At 46.4% G+C, this 19,825-nt stretch overlaps 1 protein-coding gene across 1 annotated transcript in view; it reads left to right on the forward strand.

Moving 5' to 3' along the window:
* Nucleotides 1-18,706, forward strand: part of Dsg2 (desmoglein 2) — a 35,757-nt gene extending 17,051 nt beyond the window's left edge. The window contains exons 4-15 of the mRNA XM_013124763.3: nt 404-565; nt 691-835; nt 1,941-2,107; nt 2,450-2,587; nt 2,695-2,880; nt 3,086-3,354; nt 6,626-6,768; nt 7,056-7,283; nt 8,235-8,462; nt 10,155-10,276; nt 12,906-13,241; nt 15,690-18,706. Of these exons, the coding sequence (XP_012980217.1) occupies nt 404-565; nt 691-835; nt 1,941-2,107; nt 2,450-2,587; nt 2,695-2,880; nt 3,086-3,354; nt 6,626-6,768; nt 7,056-7,283; nt 8,235-8,462; nt 10,155-10,276; nt 12,906-13,241; nt 15,690-16,700 (3,135 nt within the window). The 3' untranslated portion in view covers nt 16,701-18,706. The remainder of the gene's footprint in view (nt 1-403; nt 566-690; nt 836-1,940; nt 2,108-2,449; nt 2,588-2,694; nt 2,881-3,085; nt 3,355-6,625; nt 6,769-7,055; nt 7,284-8,234; nt 8,463-10,154; nt 10,277-12,905; nt 13,242-15,689) is intronic.
* The last annotated feature ends 1,119 nt before the right edge of the window (nt 18,707-19,825 follow it).

Consider the following 19,825-nt stretch of genomic DNA (forward strand, 5'->3'; position numbering starts at 1 on the left):
TCTCATAAAACCCACTTCCAGGGAGTTTAGCTCAGTAAGAGCCCTCCACTAGTATGCATAAGTTGCTGGTTTCTACCCTAGTACACCAAAGGGAAAAAAAATCTGCTTCCCTCCTAATGTGCCCCAACTATATCTTAATTCCACAGTATTCATAAAACATGAGCACTCTCCAGTCTCCATTTCATAGATAGAACTGAAACCCAGGCAGGTGAACAACTAACCAGTGTCACACATTTGAGTACGCTAAGACAGGGTTAGAACATGGTTCCTTGACCCCAACACATGTCCCAGGCCACCTGCCTCCTATCTATACCGTGACACCTTCAAAGGACATTGTCATTAAAATGTTACATAAATTGTAAAGGTTTTAACTTGAGACATCCCTCTGTTCTATTTATGTTAGATACATTCTGACCTTGCAGAAGAAAAAGGAATAAAAATCACCTACAAATACACCGGGAAGGGGATTACAGAGCCACCTTTTGGTATATTTGTCTTTGATAAGAACACAGGAAACCTGAACATTACCAGCATCCTTGACCGGGAAGAAACACCATTTTTTCTGGTAAGAAGGAACAACCTTTATTTGTAGTTTTTCTTTGATAATCATTGTGATTTGTTTTTATGTTTATACTATAGCAATTGATTGAGTGTAGCTTAAAATCTGTTGCTGTTCCTGGCACGATTCAGCTGACAGGTTATGCGATGGACTCCAGAGGAAACCAGCTGGAGAAACCTTTAGAGCTACGCATTAAAGTTCTTGACATCAATGACAACGAGCCAGTGTTCAAACAGGAAGTCTTCGTTGGCTCTGTTGAAGAACTGAGCGCTGCACGTAAGGGCACATTGCTGCTTTTCTTTCAATTCTGTGTGTGTGTGTGTGTGTGTGTGTGTGTGTGTGTGTGTGTGTGTGTGTGTGTATGTGCACCACCTGTGTGCAGGTGCCTGTACAGGCCTGAGGAGGGCGCCAGATCCTCTGGAGCTTGAGTTACAGGCAGTTGTAAACCACCTGATGAGGATGTTAGCAACTGAACCCGAGTTCTCTTCAAGGACAGCCAGTGCTCTTAACCACTGAGCAATCTATCCAGACCCAAACCCAAATATATTTCCTTTTTTTAGGGGCGTGTACAACCAAGATCATTTATCTCCCATATATAAAAACACAAAATTCTATCTTTTAATAAAAGTTGATTATTAATCACAGGTCACTCCAGATTTGGACTTTTTTCATTATTGGAAATTTAAAGAACCTTAAGAATTATGGTCTTTCAGAAAAGATGATTGATTAGATTGACACAACAGGAAGGTCTCCATAGCAACTGTTCGAGCCTGCCCTGGAAGGGGAAGTCAGCAGTAGACAATGTGTAAAGTGGGCAGGGTTGTGTTCCAGTAAAACTTCATGAGCGAAATCAAGCAACCTTCTGGCTTTGGGCCTCTGATTTGTATTATTCTCTCAGTTTGTCCTGGAGATGACATTGTTCAACGCGATGCTCTCTCAAAGACCCATTTCTCCTTGATCATACTAAAAAGAATAGCTGTACTGATCCTAATTTGTTTGCATCTGAGTAGGCAAGCATCCAGGGTCATGAGTGGCTCTCCATCTTAGCTATTAGGTTAAATGTGAGGCCTTCATGCAGCAGTTTTGCAGAACTTTCCTAGTGTTCTGTGTTTGGCCTTCATGCATGTGCATAAGTGCCATGGCACGTGAGTGGGGTGGGAGACCAGTCTGTGAGGGTGAGTTCTCTCCTCCCAAGGATCCAGCTCAGTTCGTCAGGCTTGGCAACCGATGCCTTCAGCCCCGAGCCATCTCTCTGTTGCCAGCCAGTTAAATTTCTGATAGTGGCACAGTGTAATTCTGATCAGAACCCGAGGTCCTTGTAGGGAAAGGCTGAAGGGATCTGTAAGTACCTTTATCTCAACACCTTTCTTCCGAATGCCAGATACACTCGTGATGAAAGTCATCGCCACAGATGCAGATGAGCCCAACACCCTGAATTCTAAAATCTCCTACAGAATTGTCTCTCAGGAGCCTGCAAATTCTCCCATGTTCTACCTAAATAAAGACACGGGCGAGATTTATACAGCCAGTTTTACTTTGGACAGAGAGGTAAGTTAATTAGACGTGAATGAAAAAGTACAGGAACAAAACAAAAGTGACCTCTTTAGTCCCACGACACCTCTAGGGCAAAACAAACTACATCTTGAACAGTCCACCTTTGTTTGCAGAAGCTCAGTGACATAGTTGAGGATTATCAAAAAATACCCCTAGGTTTTTCTGCCCATCTAAACAGCATGCTCACACCAATAGTTGAAGACTACGGAGATTACTTGTGAATAAAATAGACTGTGGTCCGTTTCCTAAGGGTAGAGCGAACCAAAACCAGAGAGGCAGCCTCCAGGGGTATTTGTCTCTCCCTCAGATGGGTCTTCTTATTTTATCATTCTTCAGGAATACAGCAGCTATTCTTTAACGGTGGAAGCAAGAGATGGTAATGGGCAGATAACAGACAAGCCGGTCCAGCAAGCACAAGTTCAGATCCAGATCTTGGATGTCAACGACAACATACCTGTAGTGGAAAATAAAGTGGTAACTTATTTTTATCGTAGATTTACTGTTTCTTGAGTCCCAACTAAAAATGTTTTAGTGCATTAATGAAATAAAAAAAAAACTGTGTGTTTCTTTCTGTTTTGCAGTATGAAGGGGTGGTGGAAGAAAACCGAGTCAATGTGGAAGTCATGCGTATCAAAGTGACCGACGCAGATGAAGTGGGTTCGGATAACTGGTTGGCAAACTTTACGTTTGCATCAGGAAATGAAGGGGGTTATTTCCACATCGAGACTGACACGCAGACTAATGAAGGGATTGTGACCCTCGTCAAGGTGAGTTGTGAGTGTTCACCACCAGGGCAGGACCGTAGCTGTTTTGGGTCCCCTACTGCCTTTAAGAGGATGTCAGCTGGTACCAGCCTTGCTCAGGATCGGGGACATCACATCCTTCCTGGCCCACATCATATGGAAAGAAACAGTCACAGAGCAGATCACGTGCCCTGGTTCCTCCACGGTAACTCTGGCTCTGTCCCTCTAGGAAGTAGACTATGAAACGATGAGGAATCTCAACTTCAGCGTCTTTGTCACCAATAAAGCACCTTTCCACAAGTCTGTTCAGAACAAGTTCAAGCCTACGCCCATCCCCATCACTGTCAAGGTCAAGAACATGGTTGAGGGCATTCATTTCAAGAACAGCGTAGTCTCCGTCCGAGCTAGTGAGGCAATGGATAGGTCCAGCCTCACCCGGTCGATTGGAAAATTCCAAGTTTTTGATGAAGACACTGGACAAGCAGCAACTAAAGTAAAGTAAGATTTGGTTACACGTGTATTTCCAGGTTTTAATTACCATGCATGTCTGGCTTTTGTTGTTTTGTTTTTCTTTGTTTCTTTTTTTTCGTTCTTCGAGGCAGGGTTTCTCTGTGGCTTTGGAGCCTTTCCTGGAACTAGCTCTTGTAGACCAGGCTGGTCTCAAACTCACAGAGATCCTTCTGCCTCTGCCTCCTGAGTGCTGGGATTAAAGGCGTGCGCCACATTCTTTTTTAATGTCAATTTCTCATTACAAAATCTAAGCAGCCCATTTCTTACACCCCAGAATTCCAGTTTTCGAAGGCCTGTGACATCAGTACTCCCCAAACTGAGCCTGTAGCTGAAGGAGGGAGGGAGGAGGCTCTGCCTGTGTGTGAAGGTAGAGGCCAGACTGGTCACCTCCAAGACAGCTCTACTAGAGAGATCTGAAAGCACCTCAGAAAATAACTGAAAAATTCTCTTATTTCTTGCACACTAGGGGGTGAGGAGATAGCAGATAGATAAACTACATGCTAAGGATGCTAGCACACGATTATAACCCAGTGCTGAGGCAGGGGGATTCCGAGATCCTAGCCAACCTGAGCTATACAGTGAGACCCTGTATCAAATAGGGAAATGAAGAATCTTGCCATAAATGCCTCTTTGCACACTCATTTTTAAAAATAGTTTCACACGTTCCTGGGGTTGGGGTTTAGCTCTGTGGTTGAGTGCTTGCCTAGCAAATTCAAGGCCCGGGATTAGGTCCTCAGTTGGGGGGGGCAGGCTTCTATTCACACATTTTAATATGGAAGAACTTGTTTTATGTACAAATAAATCTTGAGATTTAATCTTTATTTAAGCCACTCTACTTAGTTCAGGGAGGGGGTGAACTTTTCTGTGTGTGCACAAATGTATATCTGTGCACCACATGGGCGTGTAAGCCCACAGAGATCAGAAGAGGGTGCCGGGGTCCCTGGACCCAAAGTTGCAGGTGGTTGTGAACCACTCCACTGGTGCTGGGAATGGAAGCCAGGTCCTCTCCAAGATGGCTAAGCACTCCTGACCGCTGAGCCGTCTTTCCAGTGAACGCGGGTGGGTGTGTGTGGGTGACAGTGGTCATTAGTAAAATACATCTGTTAGGAACTGAGTGGGTGTTGTCACTGTGCTGAAAGGATGTGATTGTGTCCAGACTCTATAGTGTCAGCTTCCACTGGCAGACTCTAGGATTTTCAAAGTGAATCTCTGTCCTAGCTCTAGGGTCACTCCATGGCAGGACCCCTCTACAAAGTTGCTGTTGATGAAGTCATGTGCACTGCTCAGACACATGGCTTTGGGGACCTTCTGCTCAGTTCCCAAGATGCTCTGGTGCTGTCCTGTGTCCCTGGGTGCTGGTGCATCGTAAAACATCTAAAAATAGGGCCAGCGTGACAGGAAGCTCCCAACTGTCTGTTTACATTTCCTGAGTCTCCATTAATGGAATCTATCGGCCATCGAGTAGATGACCTCCCCAAATTAATACTCATAAATTTACCTTCCGCTAAATGTCTGTGACCATCTTTCACCCACACTTCCACAGGGGTCTACCTGACAGGGCAGCCCCTCACCGGGTCCCCAGAATAGGGGATTCTGTGTGATTTTTCTCTGCATTCCCTGAGAAGCTTGCATGTTCTAATACCAACCTATTGAAAATGGCCTCCTGACAGTTTTTCTTTTTAATTCTGCTATTTTTATCAGGGCCTGTGACTCTTATGGGAATGGTGTGTGTTCTTCGAAGAATGATGAGAGTTGCTTCTTTTCCAGAAGTGTCTTCCTTCTTTAGCATGCAGTCATAGAATGTGAGGACAGGAGAGACCTTGCCATCAGGTCACACCTGGGAGTTCTTGCAAGCTTTGGGAGGCACAGCCAAGTTAAATCATGTAGCTCCTTAGTAGCTGACACTTTTGAAGTCTTCTTCATGAGGACAGCGAGATCTGGAGAGACTCTCAGCACTGCAGAGCACCTGCGGCATTTGTGGAGGACCCCGTTTGCAGTTCCTGGAGCCTCGAATGCCTCAGAGTCACCTGTCACTCCAGTTCCGGAGGTCCTGACACCCTCTTCTGGCCTCAGAGAGTGCCTGTACACGCACGTAGCTTTGCACAGATGAGCACACTTACACATAATTAATATAAAAATACTGAAAGCCTTTAAAAACTTAATGAGGACAGCAAAAGAATCACGTCATTCATTTTGCCGTAATAAGATACTGAACTGATTATTCATTCTGTAGTTTATGGGTATTTGATATAACGTGAGCTACCCCAATGCTGAGTTCCACAATAAATGAGTTGCAAAGCTCCTTAAATCATGTCACATAACATATCCCCTATAATGAGTAGATTAGAAAACGTTATTATGTAATGGCTATGAAAATGGAAAAAATGTGGCAGGCAAATCAATGCCCACTTTCAAATTCCTGTAGGACACTCAGAAGTACTTGTAAAAATCCAAATATGCTGCCATTTGTTTTCTACATTTTATTTTTTATAGTTTTACTTTTACGGTTTTAGGTGTTGTTTGTTTGTTAAGACAGGACGTCACTAGTCCAGGCTGGCCTTGAACTCACTATGTAGACAAGAATAATCTTGAACTCCTGATCCTTCTGCCTTCATCTCCCAAATTTTGGATCATACCTCTGTCTATAATCATTTACTAGTAACAATAATAGGTATAAAAATGCAGATCAAGTATATAAATGGATTATTTCCAAATAGTGTACACAAATACTACTACAAATCAGCCATCCTCTTGTCTCCTTGAATAGCTACTTACTAGGAAATAAATTACTGATTTGATTGGTTGAACCAAGAGACTCATGTGTTTGCCTTGTGTTTGTATTTTTACGTGTTAAACTCAATAGTGCTCACTGTGTATAATTCTGAAAACAATGTGAGCATATTCTCTGTGCCTTCTTACAGCTGGCTTTTCACCCTGATTTCCCTCACTTCCAGAGAAGAAACACAGATATACATTGTTTTCACTTTTAACCCATTCTGGTGAAAGGCATTGTTCCTAACAACGTGCAATATCTCAAATGTTTAGGTGCCTCAATCTAAGGCAACCACTGTTGTTTTTAAGTTATTCTTAAATATTGACAGTATCCCAGTATAAGCCTACTGCACCGCCTTGTGACATTCAAATCCAGTATGTAAAACAAGGACATATACAGGGGATATAGCCAAGTCTGGAGGAGGTACAGATGCTAGTGTCAGTGTATCCAGAGCTGAAAATGAATTTTGTGTTTGTTTTGTAACAGATATGCAAAAGTGGAAGACATAGACAACTGGATCTCCGTGGATTCTGTCACGTCAGAAATTAAGCTTGTGAAGATTCCCGATTTTGAATCCGGATATGTCCAGAATGGCACCTACACTGTAAAGGTCGTGGCTATATCCAGTGGTAAGCCGTTAAACAGACGTTTTGTGTGACTGAATGCATTCAGATGTCGTCTTCCAGCACCAGAACGTGTGTTCCGTGCGTAAAGGGCTCATCTCTTCAGTGGTTAAGCCCTCAGATTCTCGCTTACTTAGTGACTTAGAACTGATTCGAACTTGAGACCCAGCTGGGATGGGAGGTGCCCTCAGTGGTTAGCACCCCCTCCTTACCTGACTGGCTTCTGTATTGAAACTGTGTGGATAGTCAGTGACAGACTCAGAAGTCTGAACTCTCTCCTGCTTATTTTCAAGATCATCCTCAGAAAACCATCACTGGCACCGTCCTTATCTCCGTTGAAGACATCAATGACAACTGTCCCACACTGGTGGAGCCGATACAACGGATCTGTGAGGATGCACCATATGTGAATGTCACTGCAAAGGATTTGGATGGACCCCAGAACAGTGGGCCATTCAGTTTCTCCATCGTTGACCAAACGCCTGGAACGGCAGAGAACTGGAAAATAATACGCCAAGAAAGTAAGCAGATTTTTGAACTACATCAAAATGAAATAGTAAGCACGATAGAGGCATTATTCCTCTTGTTGATGTGGTCTTTTGAGTGTCCTTGGGACAGTGTCAGATGCAGAAAACACTACCCAGAAGACTAGTTAGCCAGCAGGGTTTACAGCACAATTACCAGCAACTGTCTTATCACTTACTGTAGCTTACCTTAAAATAGTTCAGAGAAAGGTTTTGTTGGATTTTCCCACTACTTTTTTTTTTTTTTTGGTTTTTACGAGACAGGGTTTCTCTGTATTGTTTCGGGGGGCTATCGGTCCAGCCCGGCCTCAAACTCACAGAGATCCGCCTGCCTCTGCCTCCCGAGTGCTGGGATTAAAGGCGTGCGCCACCACCGCCCGGCTCCCACTACTTTTTAATGTCTCTCACTGTATTCAAATGCTTGTTTAGATAATGTGAAATGCCATCATCGAACTTCTTAAGAAGATAAACTAATCACTAGGTATATAGAGAGAAACCAGATAAAAATAAATGGACCATTGCTGAAAATGATCAAAACTGGGGGTGACACAGTGCTGTTTCGGCAACACTTAAAAACTGCTTTGGTAGCTTCTTTTTTACTAATTAGTAAGATGAGCATCGTTGAGTGAACATGTTATTCATGTGAATGTCACCTCATGCATGGCTGCATTCCCACCGACTGCACAGTGTGGCGGCTGTCCCTAGCGTTTAGCAGACCATACACATTAGTGAAAGTCTTCAGGAAAGTTGTCTAACCCTAACCCTCTGCTAGCTAAACTTCGTTTGCCATCTGTGGACGCATGTGATGGCACACACACCGAACTCCATGAGGAGCTGGGGGGGCAAAAAGCTTACACCTGGAGCTCCACACACTAAGACCCTGCCTTGGGTCAGTTTCTCTTCCCCAGCAGTCCGGGTTTTCATTGCCTCGCCCCTCCCCTCTCCCAGGTACCAGCGTGCTGCTGCAGCAAAGAGAGCGGAAGCTGGGGAGAAGCGAGGTCCCCTTCCTCATTTCGGACACCCAGGGCTTCAGCTGCCCCGAGAAGCAGGTCCTTCAGCTCACGGTGTGTGAGTGTCTGGGGGGCGGTGGCTGTGCAGAAGCCCAGTATGACAACTACGTTGGCCTGGGACCCGCCGCCATCGCTCTCATGATTCTGGCCCTCCTGCTCTTGCTGCGTAAGTCTTCAGAGCCTGTCTTGAGTGTCTTCAGTCCAGGGTGACTTCTTAACCCCAGAGACTTCCCTACACTCCCGCTTTAACCTCGTGAGAACACTTCATAGAGTGAATATTAACATAGCTGGAGACCATTGAGTGTTTTCCCGCCTTTTGGGGTAACTCCTAGGGCTATCTCAATAAGCCTCTGAGGGTAGGGGGTGGTTGCTAAGCTATATTCCCCATGGCTGGAGTAGTGTTAATAGGTTTTCAGAAAAGACTTGCCACGTGCGTGTGCCATGTGGATATAAGGTTACTTTTACAGAAGTAGTGTGTTCCCATCCCAGCATGCTTTGCACATTCAAGTTCTTGGGGCTTCAGTCCACTCCTGGCTGCTCGGCTTGCCTCTGCCAGCACCAGCTGCAGCCAAGCCTTTTCTGCAGCCAAGCGCTCCGTGTGTCCTCGCAGTAACAAGCTCCGCCCAGCCAGTCCTGCCGGCCCTCCAGTCCAGCAAAGACCTGGGGTCGCCTGGAGTCCCAGTCTACTTGCATGTGGGCAGAGCACCACTTCTCAGGCAGTGTGGGCTGTCCCCATGGAAAGAGGAGGGGCCATTGCAGACACTTGTAGAAAGCTAGTTAAATGCACAGAACTCGACAATTTACAGTGGACCTCCAGCCCTTCGGTTTCCTCGCTGGCGAGTGACTTGTTTTGACTTGCCAAGGAGTTGGGTATGCATCGTTTACCCAGGGATTCCGTGCCCTGGCTCCCCATCCAGCTTCCCTGAAGCCTAACCTGTCGCATGGCCCAGGACACTTGACTGCTATAGGAGCTGCGTGTGTAGCTCAGTGCTACAGTGCTTACCTAGCATGCTGGGGCTCAGCCTCCAAATTACACAAAACTCAACGTTGGTGGGACAGCACACTCGTGACCCCGGAATTCAGGAAGCGGAAACAGAAGGGTCAGGACTTCAGGATCCTTCTCAGTTACATATTGAGTTTGAGGCCAGCCTGGGCTATATAATACCCTGCCTGAAAAAAAAAAATAAAGTAAAAGCCAAGGAAAAGAAAAAGGAACTTAGGTGATTGAAAGGTGAGCTGGAGCATACAAGAGTCTGGTCTTGTGCAAAGTCCCCCTCTGAGGTAAAGTACAACAGCTTTGGTGTTCCAGATCATGTTCTATGTCTGTCTACCCGCCCCACACACACACACAGGGTTTGTGTTGTATGTGTTTGTTTTGGATGGGACTTTAGAGACAAGGTTTCATTCTGTAGCCCAGACTGGTCTCAGTTTCCCAGCAATCCTGCTTCAGCCGCCCCAGCATCTAAGTGCTGGGGGCTCACAGGCATGTGCCGCCATCTTGGCTGCTTTTGATCACTCTGATACGTATCTCTTAGATCGTACACTTACAAAAAAAATTTTGGACAGGAGTTTAAAAACATTCCACCTTTACCTTGGTTTTTCTGATTTCCATATGATCTCATTCAATCCCAATATCTGACTCGCTAGCCGGAGACAGGCTGTCTGTGGTGAGTAAGCCGTTTGAGTCAGAGGGCTCGCTCTGTCTGCCTTCAGCTGTGCTGTAATTCAACCAAAGCAAGGCTGGACAGGTCGAAGCTTCAAGTAAGTGAAGCCTGGGCTCCAAGAGGTGCAGCGAGAGTCCTGAGTGACGTGCTGTGGGTTGGAAACCAGACTCTGGGCTCTGTTTTGTTTTGTACAGTTGTGCCGCTGCTGCTGCTGATCTGCCACTGTGGAGAGGGCGCCAAAGGCTTCACCCCCATTCCCGGGACCATAGAGATGCTGCACCCTTGGAATAATGAAGGGGCGCCTCCTGAGGACAAGGTCAGTTCATCAGACAGCGATGTAATCTGCCTTCTGCTCTGATTTGATTGGGGGATGTGGGGAGTTTGAACAGTGTCACTCTGTAGCCCAGACTAGCCTTGAACTCAAAGCAATCCTCCTGTCTTGGATTACGGCTGTGAATCACCGTGCCCAGCTTTATTTTCTGATCTTAAGGTGTCTTACTTAGAGGGTGTTTGCAATATTTTTTGGCCATGAGACACTGACACAGCTACTGAATTGTGAGACATGTGCACTAAGAGCTAGCGTTCGGCCCCTAAAGTCCTTGGCATCCAGGAAGTAACGGTGTCTGGAAGACTGAGCCCTCCACCTGTGGGATCTGACAGTGTCCCGGTGGCATTGATTGAAGAGAGGGACCCAGCTGATGTCCACTGCAAAACTGACTGCCTGCTTGCTGGTGAGGAAAAGCCCTGTATCTTTCAAGGTCACGGGAGCCTGAGTCGGTGTTGTAGTGTGCCGGTGAAGACCGAGCCATAGTCATTACACCCCCTGCACGTGTTTATCCAGCAGCAGTCATGAGACCTCACGCACATGCCTTTGTTAAACAGCAGCTTCAAGTGGCAGCGTGTTCTCTCTTGTTTGCCAGCGCAGACTTGAGAGGCTCTGACTGTACCGTGGTACATCCTGTGCTAACAAGAACGCAGACCCGGAGCCAGCAGGCGATCCAAACAGTGTAGAACGAGAGACAGGGAGAGCAAGAGCAAGTGGGGATTTAGACTAGGAACTTCTGCCCTGCTACTAAATGGCCCTTTCACACCCAGATCTGAACCGCCTCCGTTCTCGGCATAGTCAGCTGACAGAGGTAAACTCCCAGCCCCCAAGATGCTTACCACATGTGCCCAAATCCCCTTTCAGTCATTTAATAGTCAGCTCCCCTGGCCTTCCCTTGTGTCTTCACCCTGGCTCTCTCCTCTTCATCTGCCACAAGTACCATGCCTGTAGGACGTGTGTTTCGACAGCAAGGGTCAGGAAACTGAATATCAGCAAAGAAGAGCCTGGTGAATCTCCGAGTTGGTTCCTTCTTAGTTAGGGTTTCTATTGCCGTGAAGAGACACCATGACCACGGCAACTGTTGTGAAGGAAAGCATTTAGTGGATGGACTTACAGCTCAGAGGTTTAGCCCATTATCGTCTTAGTGGGACGCAGCAGCATGCAGGCAGACGTGGTGCTGGAGAAGGAGCTGAGAGTCCTACATCTCAACCCGTAGGCAACGGAAGTAGTCTGAGACACTGGGTGTGGCTTGAGCGTATATAAGACCTCAGAGTCCACCTCCACAGTGATACACTTTCTCCAGTAAGGCCTTGCCCACTCCAACAAAGCTATACCTCCCTTTCAAACCACCACAATTACTTTCCTTGTTATGGCAGCAACAATATCTGACAAAGCGAATTAAGGAAGTAAAAGGCTTACTTGGCTTACAGTTTGAGAGACAGAGTCCAGCATGGCAAGGAAGGCTTGGTAGCGGAAGTGTGAAGAGGCTGGTCACACTGCATCTGTGGTCAGGAAGCAGAGAGCAGACAGGAAGTGCTCCACGCCCGGTGACCCACTCCCTTTAGTGAAGCTTCACCTCCTAATGGTTCCACAGTGTTCCAAAGCATCCCACCAGCTGAGGACCAAGTGATCAAACACATTTCGTATTCAAGTTTGCAACACAGCCCTATAATCCCAGTACTTGGGAGAGTAATGGAAGTGGTCACAAGTTCAAGACCAGTCTAGACTACACAGTGAGATTTTTGCCTAAACAAAGAAAAATAAGTGAGGAAATGTAACAGTCCTGGATCAGTCAACACGGAGATCCTTCAACACATACCCCCGCCCAGCACCCCTTCCTGGTGCTCCCCAGATGGGTTCCATTGCAGACACTAGCTCCTGTCCTCACTCTGGAGCAAGCCGCTGAGACATCACAAAGAGTGGTCTGTAGGCACTTTTTTATCAGTTGCATGTACCATGCCCTCCTGGTTCTCTTTAATCAGAAGGCAAGAGACTCTTACCTGACAGCAACGCAAGGCTGGAAACAGAGTCTTTATTTTGAATGGCCATGTGTCCAGCTGAAATTTCAGAGTTTTGTAGCTGTCACAGAAGACCCCAAAGGGGAAGTGGATGTTGTTGGTTCTGGTAAAGAGAGTGAACCAAGACCACATAAGGCAATCTGGGCTTTGTGTCCCCCATGGGTTGTAGTCAGCTCTGAAGCAGGAAAAAGAAACCCTTCACAAGACTCCAGAGGATGTGTCCCTCCCTAAGTGTTTTCTAATATGCCTATCCCTCCTTATGTCCACTCAGCTCATGTCTTTCTGCCAAGTACACTGACAACCCTTTGTGTCACTGAAATATAAATCGCACACTTGATGGAGGGTACGGGTGACTATTTATTGTGGGAAGGTACTTACCAGAGAAACCGGAGAATCCAGGTTGGTCTCGGCAGCTCCCGAGAGCCGACCTGAACCCGGAAAAGAGAGCGAGCGTCTCCGCTGCACAGCCCTTTATTCCCCAAGTCCGTCCCTATGCACCTGTAGCCACGCCCAAAGCGGGCATGGTCATCGGCACAGGTACCTAAGATCTCTCCCTACACCTCTGTCCTTCGGATTCATCTCTGAGCTGTGTTTATCCGTAGGTGGTGCCATCGCTCCTGGTGACGGATCATGCCGGAAATTCGGCAGCGAGAAACGGGGTAGGAGGTGCTGTGCTCAAGGAAAGCATGGCGAAAGGCAGCAGCTCGGCTTCCTTTACCAAAGGACAGCACGAGCTGTCCGACGTCGACGGGAGATGGGAAGAGCACAGAAGCCTCCTTACTACCGAGACCACGCACCTCGTAGGGACAGCAGGAGCCATCGCAGCCAATGAAACACTAAGGAGAGCAAGAGCCACGGGGGCTTCCAGAGACGCGGGTGGGGCTCGAGGAGCTGCTGTTGCAATGAATGAGGAATTCTTAAGAAGTTACTTCATGGAGGTAAGCACTGGTGTTTATGGATGGAGAGGGAACTGTTTACATCAAAATGTGACGTTCTACATTGCTAAGTGGACTTCTCTGAGAGATATAATTGGTGGGGAAGCTTTATGGGTTTTTTTTATAGGCAACGGGAAAGAGAGATGGGACATACTGAAACAGTGTTAGCCACGGTACGGAGTGGTAACAAGTAGCCCCACAATCTGCCTAGTTCTTGCCACGACCTTCTTCTTCGTGGCTTTGCCTGTCAGCTTGTTCCTGTTCTGCTGTGCTTAGAATGTGTCACCCTCATTCTAAGACGCACACCAAGAGAACAGATTGAGCCAGGGAAGCTGCCCTCCTGTGGAGCAGGGAAACCCCAGTGGTGGAAGCAGACTTTGGCTGTGGAAGCAGACATTGGCTCCGGTAGCTACTTATCTCATCACTGAGACACCACAGCTGATAAACAAAGCCTGAGGGCAGCGAGTTTAGCTGAATTCGTGGTTTGAGAAGTTAGTTACAGACCATCATGGGGGAGGCATAGCAATGGACTCACGAGATAACTAGTCAAATTATGTCCGCAGTCAGGAAGCAGAGAGAAGCACGCTGGTACTCAGCTCGCTTTTTTCTTTTTTCCTCTTTATTTGGTTTGGGATGCAGCCCATGGATGGCACCACCCACATTTAGGGTGGGTGAGTCTTCCGTCCTCATTCAAACCTCTTGGAAAACTGCCCCGCAGACACACCTAGAGGTGGGCTGTCAGTCACCTGGAGGTGATTCTAGGTCCAGTCCATAGTGAAGATGGATCAGCATGGGCTCTTTCAGACTCTCTCCCTTTTCACACTTACATTTCTTTCATCAAAGCAAGTGTAAAGTGACCCTGGGTCAGAAAATACAGTCCCTTTACAGAAGCAGGCATGGGGGGAGGGATGACACAGGAAGGAAGACAGAGAACACAGCCTAAAACACTCAGGCATTAGAATCACTGACATTCTTGTTTGGTTGGCTGGTTTTTGTTTGTTTTAACTTTATTTCTTGATTTTATGTATGTGAATGTTTTGCCTGCATATCCGTCTATGCACCACACGAGGGCAGTGTCTGACTGAGGCCAGAAAAGGGTGTCAGATTCCTGGGACTGGAGGACAATATGGTTGTGAGCTGTCTTGTGGGTGGTGGGAATCAAACCTGGGTCCTCTGGAAGAGCAGCAAGTGCTCTCAAGCCCTGAGCCGTGTCATTAGCTCCACAGTTTTGCTATTTGTATGATAAAACTTGTCATTCTGCAGGGAATTCACGAAGAAACAATGAAAGCGATTACACAAAAGATGGTCAGTTTTCATGGCCAGGCATTAACAACCAAAACAGGACTGGAAATAAATGCTCCACCTAGACAAAATTCATCCCAGAATACAATTCATTACTAGAACCAAAACTACTTATTTCAAGATGGAAACTAGTCAATTCATGTAGAAGCCTGATGCTCCTAAGTATGTCACTACCTTACAACAGGAATCTAAAGTCTTGAAGCCCAAACTGCTGGAGAAATAGACAAACTCACAATTACAGTTGGGGGTGTGCAGCCTGTTCTATCAGAGCAGGGAGAAAATTGGCAAGGATACAAGAAACACCAGCAGCATTGTCAGGTGACTCGATCTAACTGGCACCGTGGAATTCTGGGTGTCACAAAAGTTTAAATAGGTCTGGTGGCATTTAGGGGTTAGGAATTTCACTCAATGGAAGAGCTTAAAGCTCTGGCTTCAAACTCCAGACTTCCCCCAAAAGAAGAAAGGGAACTAGAATTTATTGTCAGAAGAGTCCACGACTGGATGTGGAGACACACATCTCTGACCGTAGCAGATAGAACGAGAGGCGGGAGAACCCCAGAGTTCAAGGTTATCCCGAGCTGCACATTGAGTTTGAGGCCAGCCTGGGATCATAAAACCCCGTCTCAAAGAGAGTAGACATTTTCAAGCCTATCCATTGTGTACGTGGATCTTAGCCAGGTACATTTGCCATTAGTTTCCATTTTTCCAGTCTGTCTCACACTCACATAAACACCGGTGCACACCTACAAACGCATGCGCTTCTCTCTGTCCCCACAGTACAGCTAGGGAACTAGGACACTTAAAATGGATACAGTTTACATTTCAGTTTGCTCACTGATAAATTCCACGATAATGACGATTGTCTTCCAAAGCAACTAACTTCTCTATGTGGCGTCTAACTTAGTTACCGCGACGCTGTTCACTTTGACATTGTGCTCCCCGCCGTTTTTTCATCTTTCCTGATATTCATGTCTTGTGAGAAGACAGGCCAGCTTTGATGTAGGGTGTCTCATTGTGTTTCTCTTATGCTGTCTTGTGACAAGACTCAACTTTTCCCAGGTGTTTGCATCATAAACAGAAATGCCAAGCCTTGCTTCTAAATGCATTTGTGTCACTAATGAGCCCGCTCCTTTGTTATTTCCATGTTAGAAAGCGGCCTCCTATGCTGAGGAAGACGACATTCACACGGCCAAAGACTGCCTTCTCGTCTACTCCCAGGAAGACACAGACTCTCTCCGAGGCTCCATTGGCTGCTGCAGCTTTATCGAGGGAGAACTTGATGATCTGTTCTTAGATGACCTGGGCCTTAAATTCAAGACCCTAGCCGAAGTTTGCCTCGGTCGAAAGATCAGTTTGGATGTGGACGTTGAGCAGAAGCAGAAGCCTGTCCGAGAAGCCAGTGTGAACCTAGCTTCGGGCTCACATTATGGGCAAACAATGGTCAACTCAGAGAGCACATACGCCTCTGACAGTGGCTTCCAACTCCCAAAAGCACACTCGGAGAAAGTCACACAGGAAATCGTCACTGAAAGCTCTGTGTCCTCCAGACAGAGTCAAAAGGTAGTACCGCCACACCCTGCTCCCGTGGCTTCTGGTAATATTATAGTGACAGAAACTTCCTATTCCGCAGGCTCCGCTGTACCACCCAGCACTGTGACCCTGGGTCCTAGACAGCCGCAGAGCCTTATTGTGACAGAGAGGGTGTACGCGCCAGCATCCACCTTGGTGGATCAGCACTATGGCAATGAAGAAAATGTCATTGTCACTGAACGAGTGGTCCAGCCTAACGGGGGTATCCCTAAGCCACTCGAGGTCAGCCAGCATCTGAAAGATTCGCAGTATGTTATGGTGAGGGAGAGAGAGAGCATCCTTGCTCCCAGCTCAGGTGCACAGCCCACCCTGGTAATGCCCAGTGTGGCAGCGGGACAGAGTGTCACGGTGACCGAAAGGGTACTGGCCCCTGCTTCCTCTCTGCCGTCCGGTCACCACCCCCCCAGTGAGACCTCTATGAAGGCTAGGAAGACTACGGTTTCTAGTGTAGGAGGTCTGGGCCCTCTGCCCAATTTAGAGTTAGAGGAATCTGGTCATCCCAGTTCTACTGTAACCACATCTTCCACCAGGGTCACTAAGCATAGCACTGTGCAACATTCTTACTCCTAAATGGAAGCTGGCTGCAGTCTGGCCCAGAGCTTAACTGGCTTCGCTGGATGTGTGTTTCCACGCCCCTAACCTTATGTGAGCCATACAAAGACTTACACACGGAGGTCACTGATGCCCCGAGGGCCACAGTGCCTCTGGCAGGGCTGGGTTTCGGGAATGCTCTGATATTCGGTGGGACGGGATGAAGATGCTGTTTCCTAAATGCCTTTTAGCACACTGTGCAAGCAATACTCACAGACTAGACAGGATAAATTGGCTTTCAGGAACTTACCAAGTCAAAGCCTGGTTTCTCGTTCCGGTCCAGAGGATGGGATTCTGCACAGTTGACACCCAGCAGGGACAGTTCCATCCCATCCATTACAGAACCTTGCAGGTTATAGGTACCAAATAGCTCATCTGCCCAGAGGAACATCTCCACTCTGGACCTCCACTTCTGAGTCCAGAAGGAAGGAAATGAAAACACCTTGTACCCTTTTAGTTGTGCAAATTGTTGAAAGTTTAACACTGACCTGGTAAGAATACATACCGTGCATTTCTCTGCACAAGCCATGTGTCCGTACATGTCCTGTGAGCTTAAAAATGACTCTATGGTTCTCCTCTTTCTCAGCGGTCATGAAATTCAGTTAAAGTAATCCAGGATAGCCAAGTGTGGTGGCACGCGGCTTTAGTACCAGCACTTACGAGGCAGGAGATCTCTGTGAGTCTGAGGCCAGACTGTTCTATATAAAGAGTCCCAGGACAGCCAGAGCTACATAAAGAGACCCCGTCTCAAAATAGCAATAATAATAACCCAGGATAAAATTCATACTTAGTTTTTCTGTAATGTGATAATAAAAAAAAAAGCATATGTTTGTTTCTTGGCTACAACTTAGTGCACTTAGGGGCTGGACAGAAGGCTCAGTGGTAAAGAGCACGTTACTGCTGTTGCAGAGAACTATAATTTAGTTTCTGGTTCACAGCCACCTCTAATTCCAACTCAGGGGGTCTGATGCCCTCTAGTGGACTCCGGAGGCACTGCACTTACAATTCGGTGACGTTAAGTGACCAGCCACAGTTCCCACTTGCCATTCATCCTCAATGCCTCACATAGGAGCCCAGCCAGTGTGTGTGGGTCAAGCTGAGTTCCACAAACCAGCCCTTTACTACAATCATTTAAATATCAAAAAGACTCTGTGTTTTCATAATTCTGAATTGGGATGTTTACCACTCTTAATGTCTAAAAGTAATTGACCGATGTACGTGAGGTAGATATTTTGCCATAAAACCATGAATAACTGAATCAGTTTTGTTCAGCTTCCTTGCCTTGTTTCTTTAAGGAAGTTGTTTGGATTGTGCAGCTCGTCAGTGGGAAGTATTACACAAATAAGAATAGTTTCTAAAAACAATGTTTCAAAGCAAAAAATAAAACAATAATGTTTCAAAGCCTATGTGTATATCAGTAACAATATATATGCATGCTTCCCACAAAAAAACTGTTGAAAACAATTAAATTTCTAGATACTTTGCTAAGAAAATGGAAATTCTACACTTATACTTTGTAGACATTTTAAAATGATGTTTACACACATCGCATTGTAAAAACATTTATACCATGGACCTCACTGATGCGCGAAGTATTTTTACACATGATCTGCTGTGTGGGGTGGAGGCCAACTTATTTCTACAGTCTAGAATTGTTTACTTTCTGCAGAGCGAGCTTGATGGGGAATGTTTGGTTTTGATTACGTTGAAACTATTTCACGAGGTGTGCAGCAGGAACCACACTACTGTGCGGAGCTCCAAATATGGCCCATGTGCTCAAATAACAAAGCTCGGTCTGGAACTTACCTGTGGCTAGGTTTGGGGCCCTGCTTCCCGCTGGCACAGGGCATGGTCACATGTATGGTCTTCCTCGTTCCTAGAAGGGTGGTTTGTGTCAGTTTTTGTATTTGTTCCTTGGCAGGACTGTATTTGTGTGTGTGTTCATGTAAGATGTTTCAATAAAAAGACTGCCTTCCTTCACAGTGGCCTGTCTCCCTACTGATCTGTTGTCTTTTTCAAAGGATGCTGCTGCGTGGGGAAGAGAGTTGCCTTGGAAGATGCTTCCTGGGCTTCCTTATTTAATATCATCTGCTTTGCTGGCCCGACCAGCCCCTTTGAAGAGCATGGTTAATCTTCCAAGGAAGGGTAGTTAAGATGAAATTTCAGGTCAAAACTGAATACTCTTTTTTTAATTATTAATTTATTTTTTACATTCCAATCCCAGTTCCCCCTCCCTCGTCTCCTCCCGCTCCCCCCACTCCCCCGCCCCACCTCCCATCTGCTCCTCAGAGAGGGTAAGGCCTCCCCCTAGGAAGTCTTCTGTCCTGTCATCTGGTTGAGGCAGGACCAAGGCACCTCTCCACCCCCTCACCCCTGTGTCTAAGCTGAGCAAGGTATCTCTCCATATAGAATGGGCTCCACTAAGTCAGTCTGTGCATTAGTGTTAGATCTTGGACCCACTGCCAGTGGCCTCATATATTGTCCCAGTCACACCATTATCACCTATATTAAGAGAGTCTAGTTCAGTCTTATGCAGGTTCCCCATTTGTCAGACCTGAGTCAATGATCTCTCACTAGCTGGGGTCAGCTGATTCTGTGGGTTTCCCCATCATGGTCCTGACTCCTTTATTCTTATGTTCGCTCCTCCCTCACTTTGATTGTACTCCAGGAGCTTGGCCCATTGGTTAGTTGTGGATTCTTTACTGTACATCAGTAGTCTAAAATAAATGCAGATGCTCTTGACTTGGGGTAGAACTGTATCCCATAAACTCAACATTAATTGAAAAATAACTAACATGTAGTTAATATTCCAGTCTACCTCATACTGGAATCCAGTTCCTAGTAAAGGCGTGTCACTTGGGCACCACCTGAAGGTGAACCATCACAGGTCTGTGACTGTCTGTATTATTTATCCGAAATTAGGTTTTTATCAAGTATGGTGATTGTTAGTTAGTCCAGTAACTTTATTCTTAAGGCATTGACTGTTACTCTGCGCAGAAAGAAACTACAGGAATCTCTTCCATTTAGTCAGAGAAAGAGAAAGCACCCCATCTGCCAGAGAGGACATTTTTTTACTGTATTTAGAGAGGTTGCTGTAGTTGCTC

The sequence above is a fragment of the Mesocricetus auratus genome, unplaced genomic scaffold, assembly GCF_017639785.1.
Source record: "Mesocricetus auratus isolate SY011 unplaced genomic scaffold, BCM_Maur_2.0 Super-Scaffold_100015, whole genome shotgun sequence".
Taxonomy (NCBI): domain Eukaryota; kingdom Metazoa; phylum Chordata; class Mammalia; order Rodentia; family Cricetidae; genus Mesocricetus; species Mesocricetus auratus.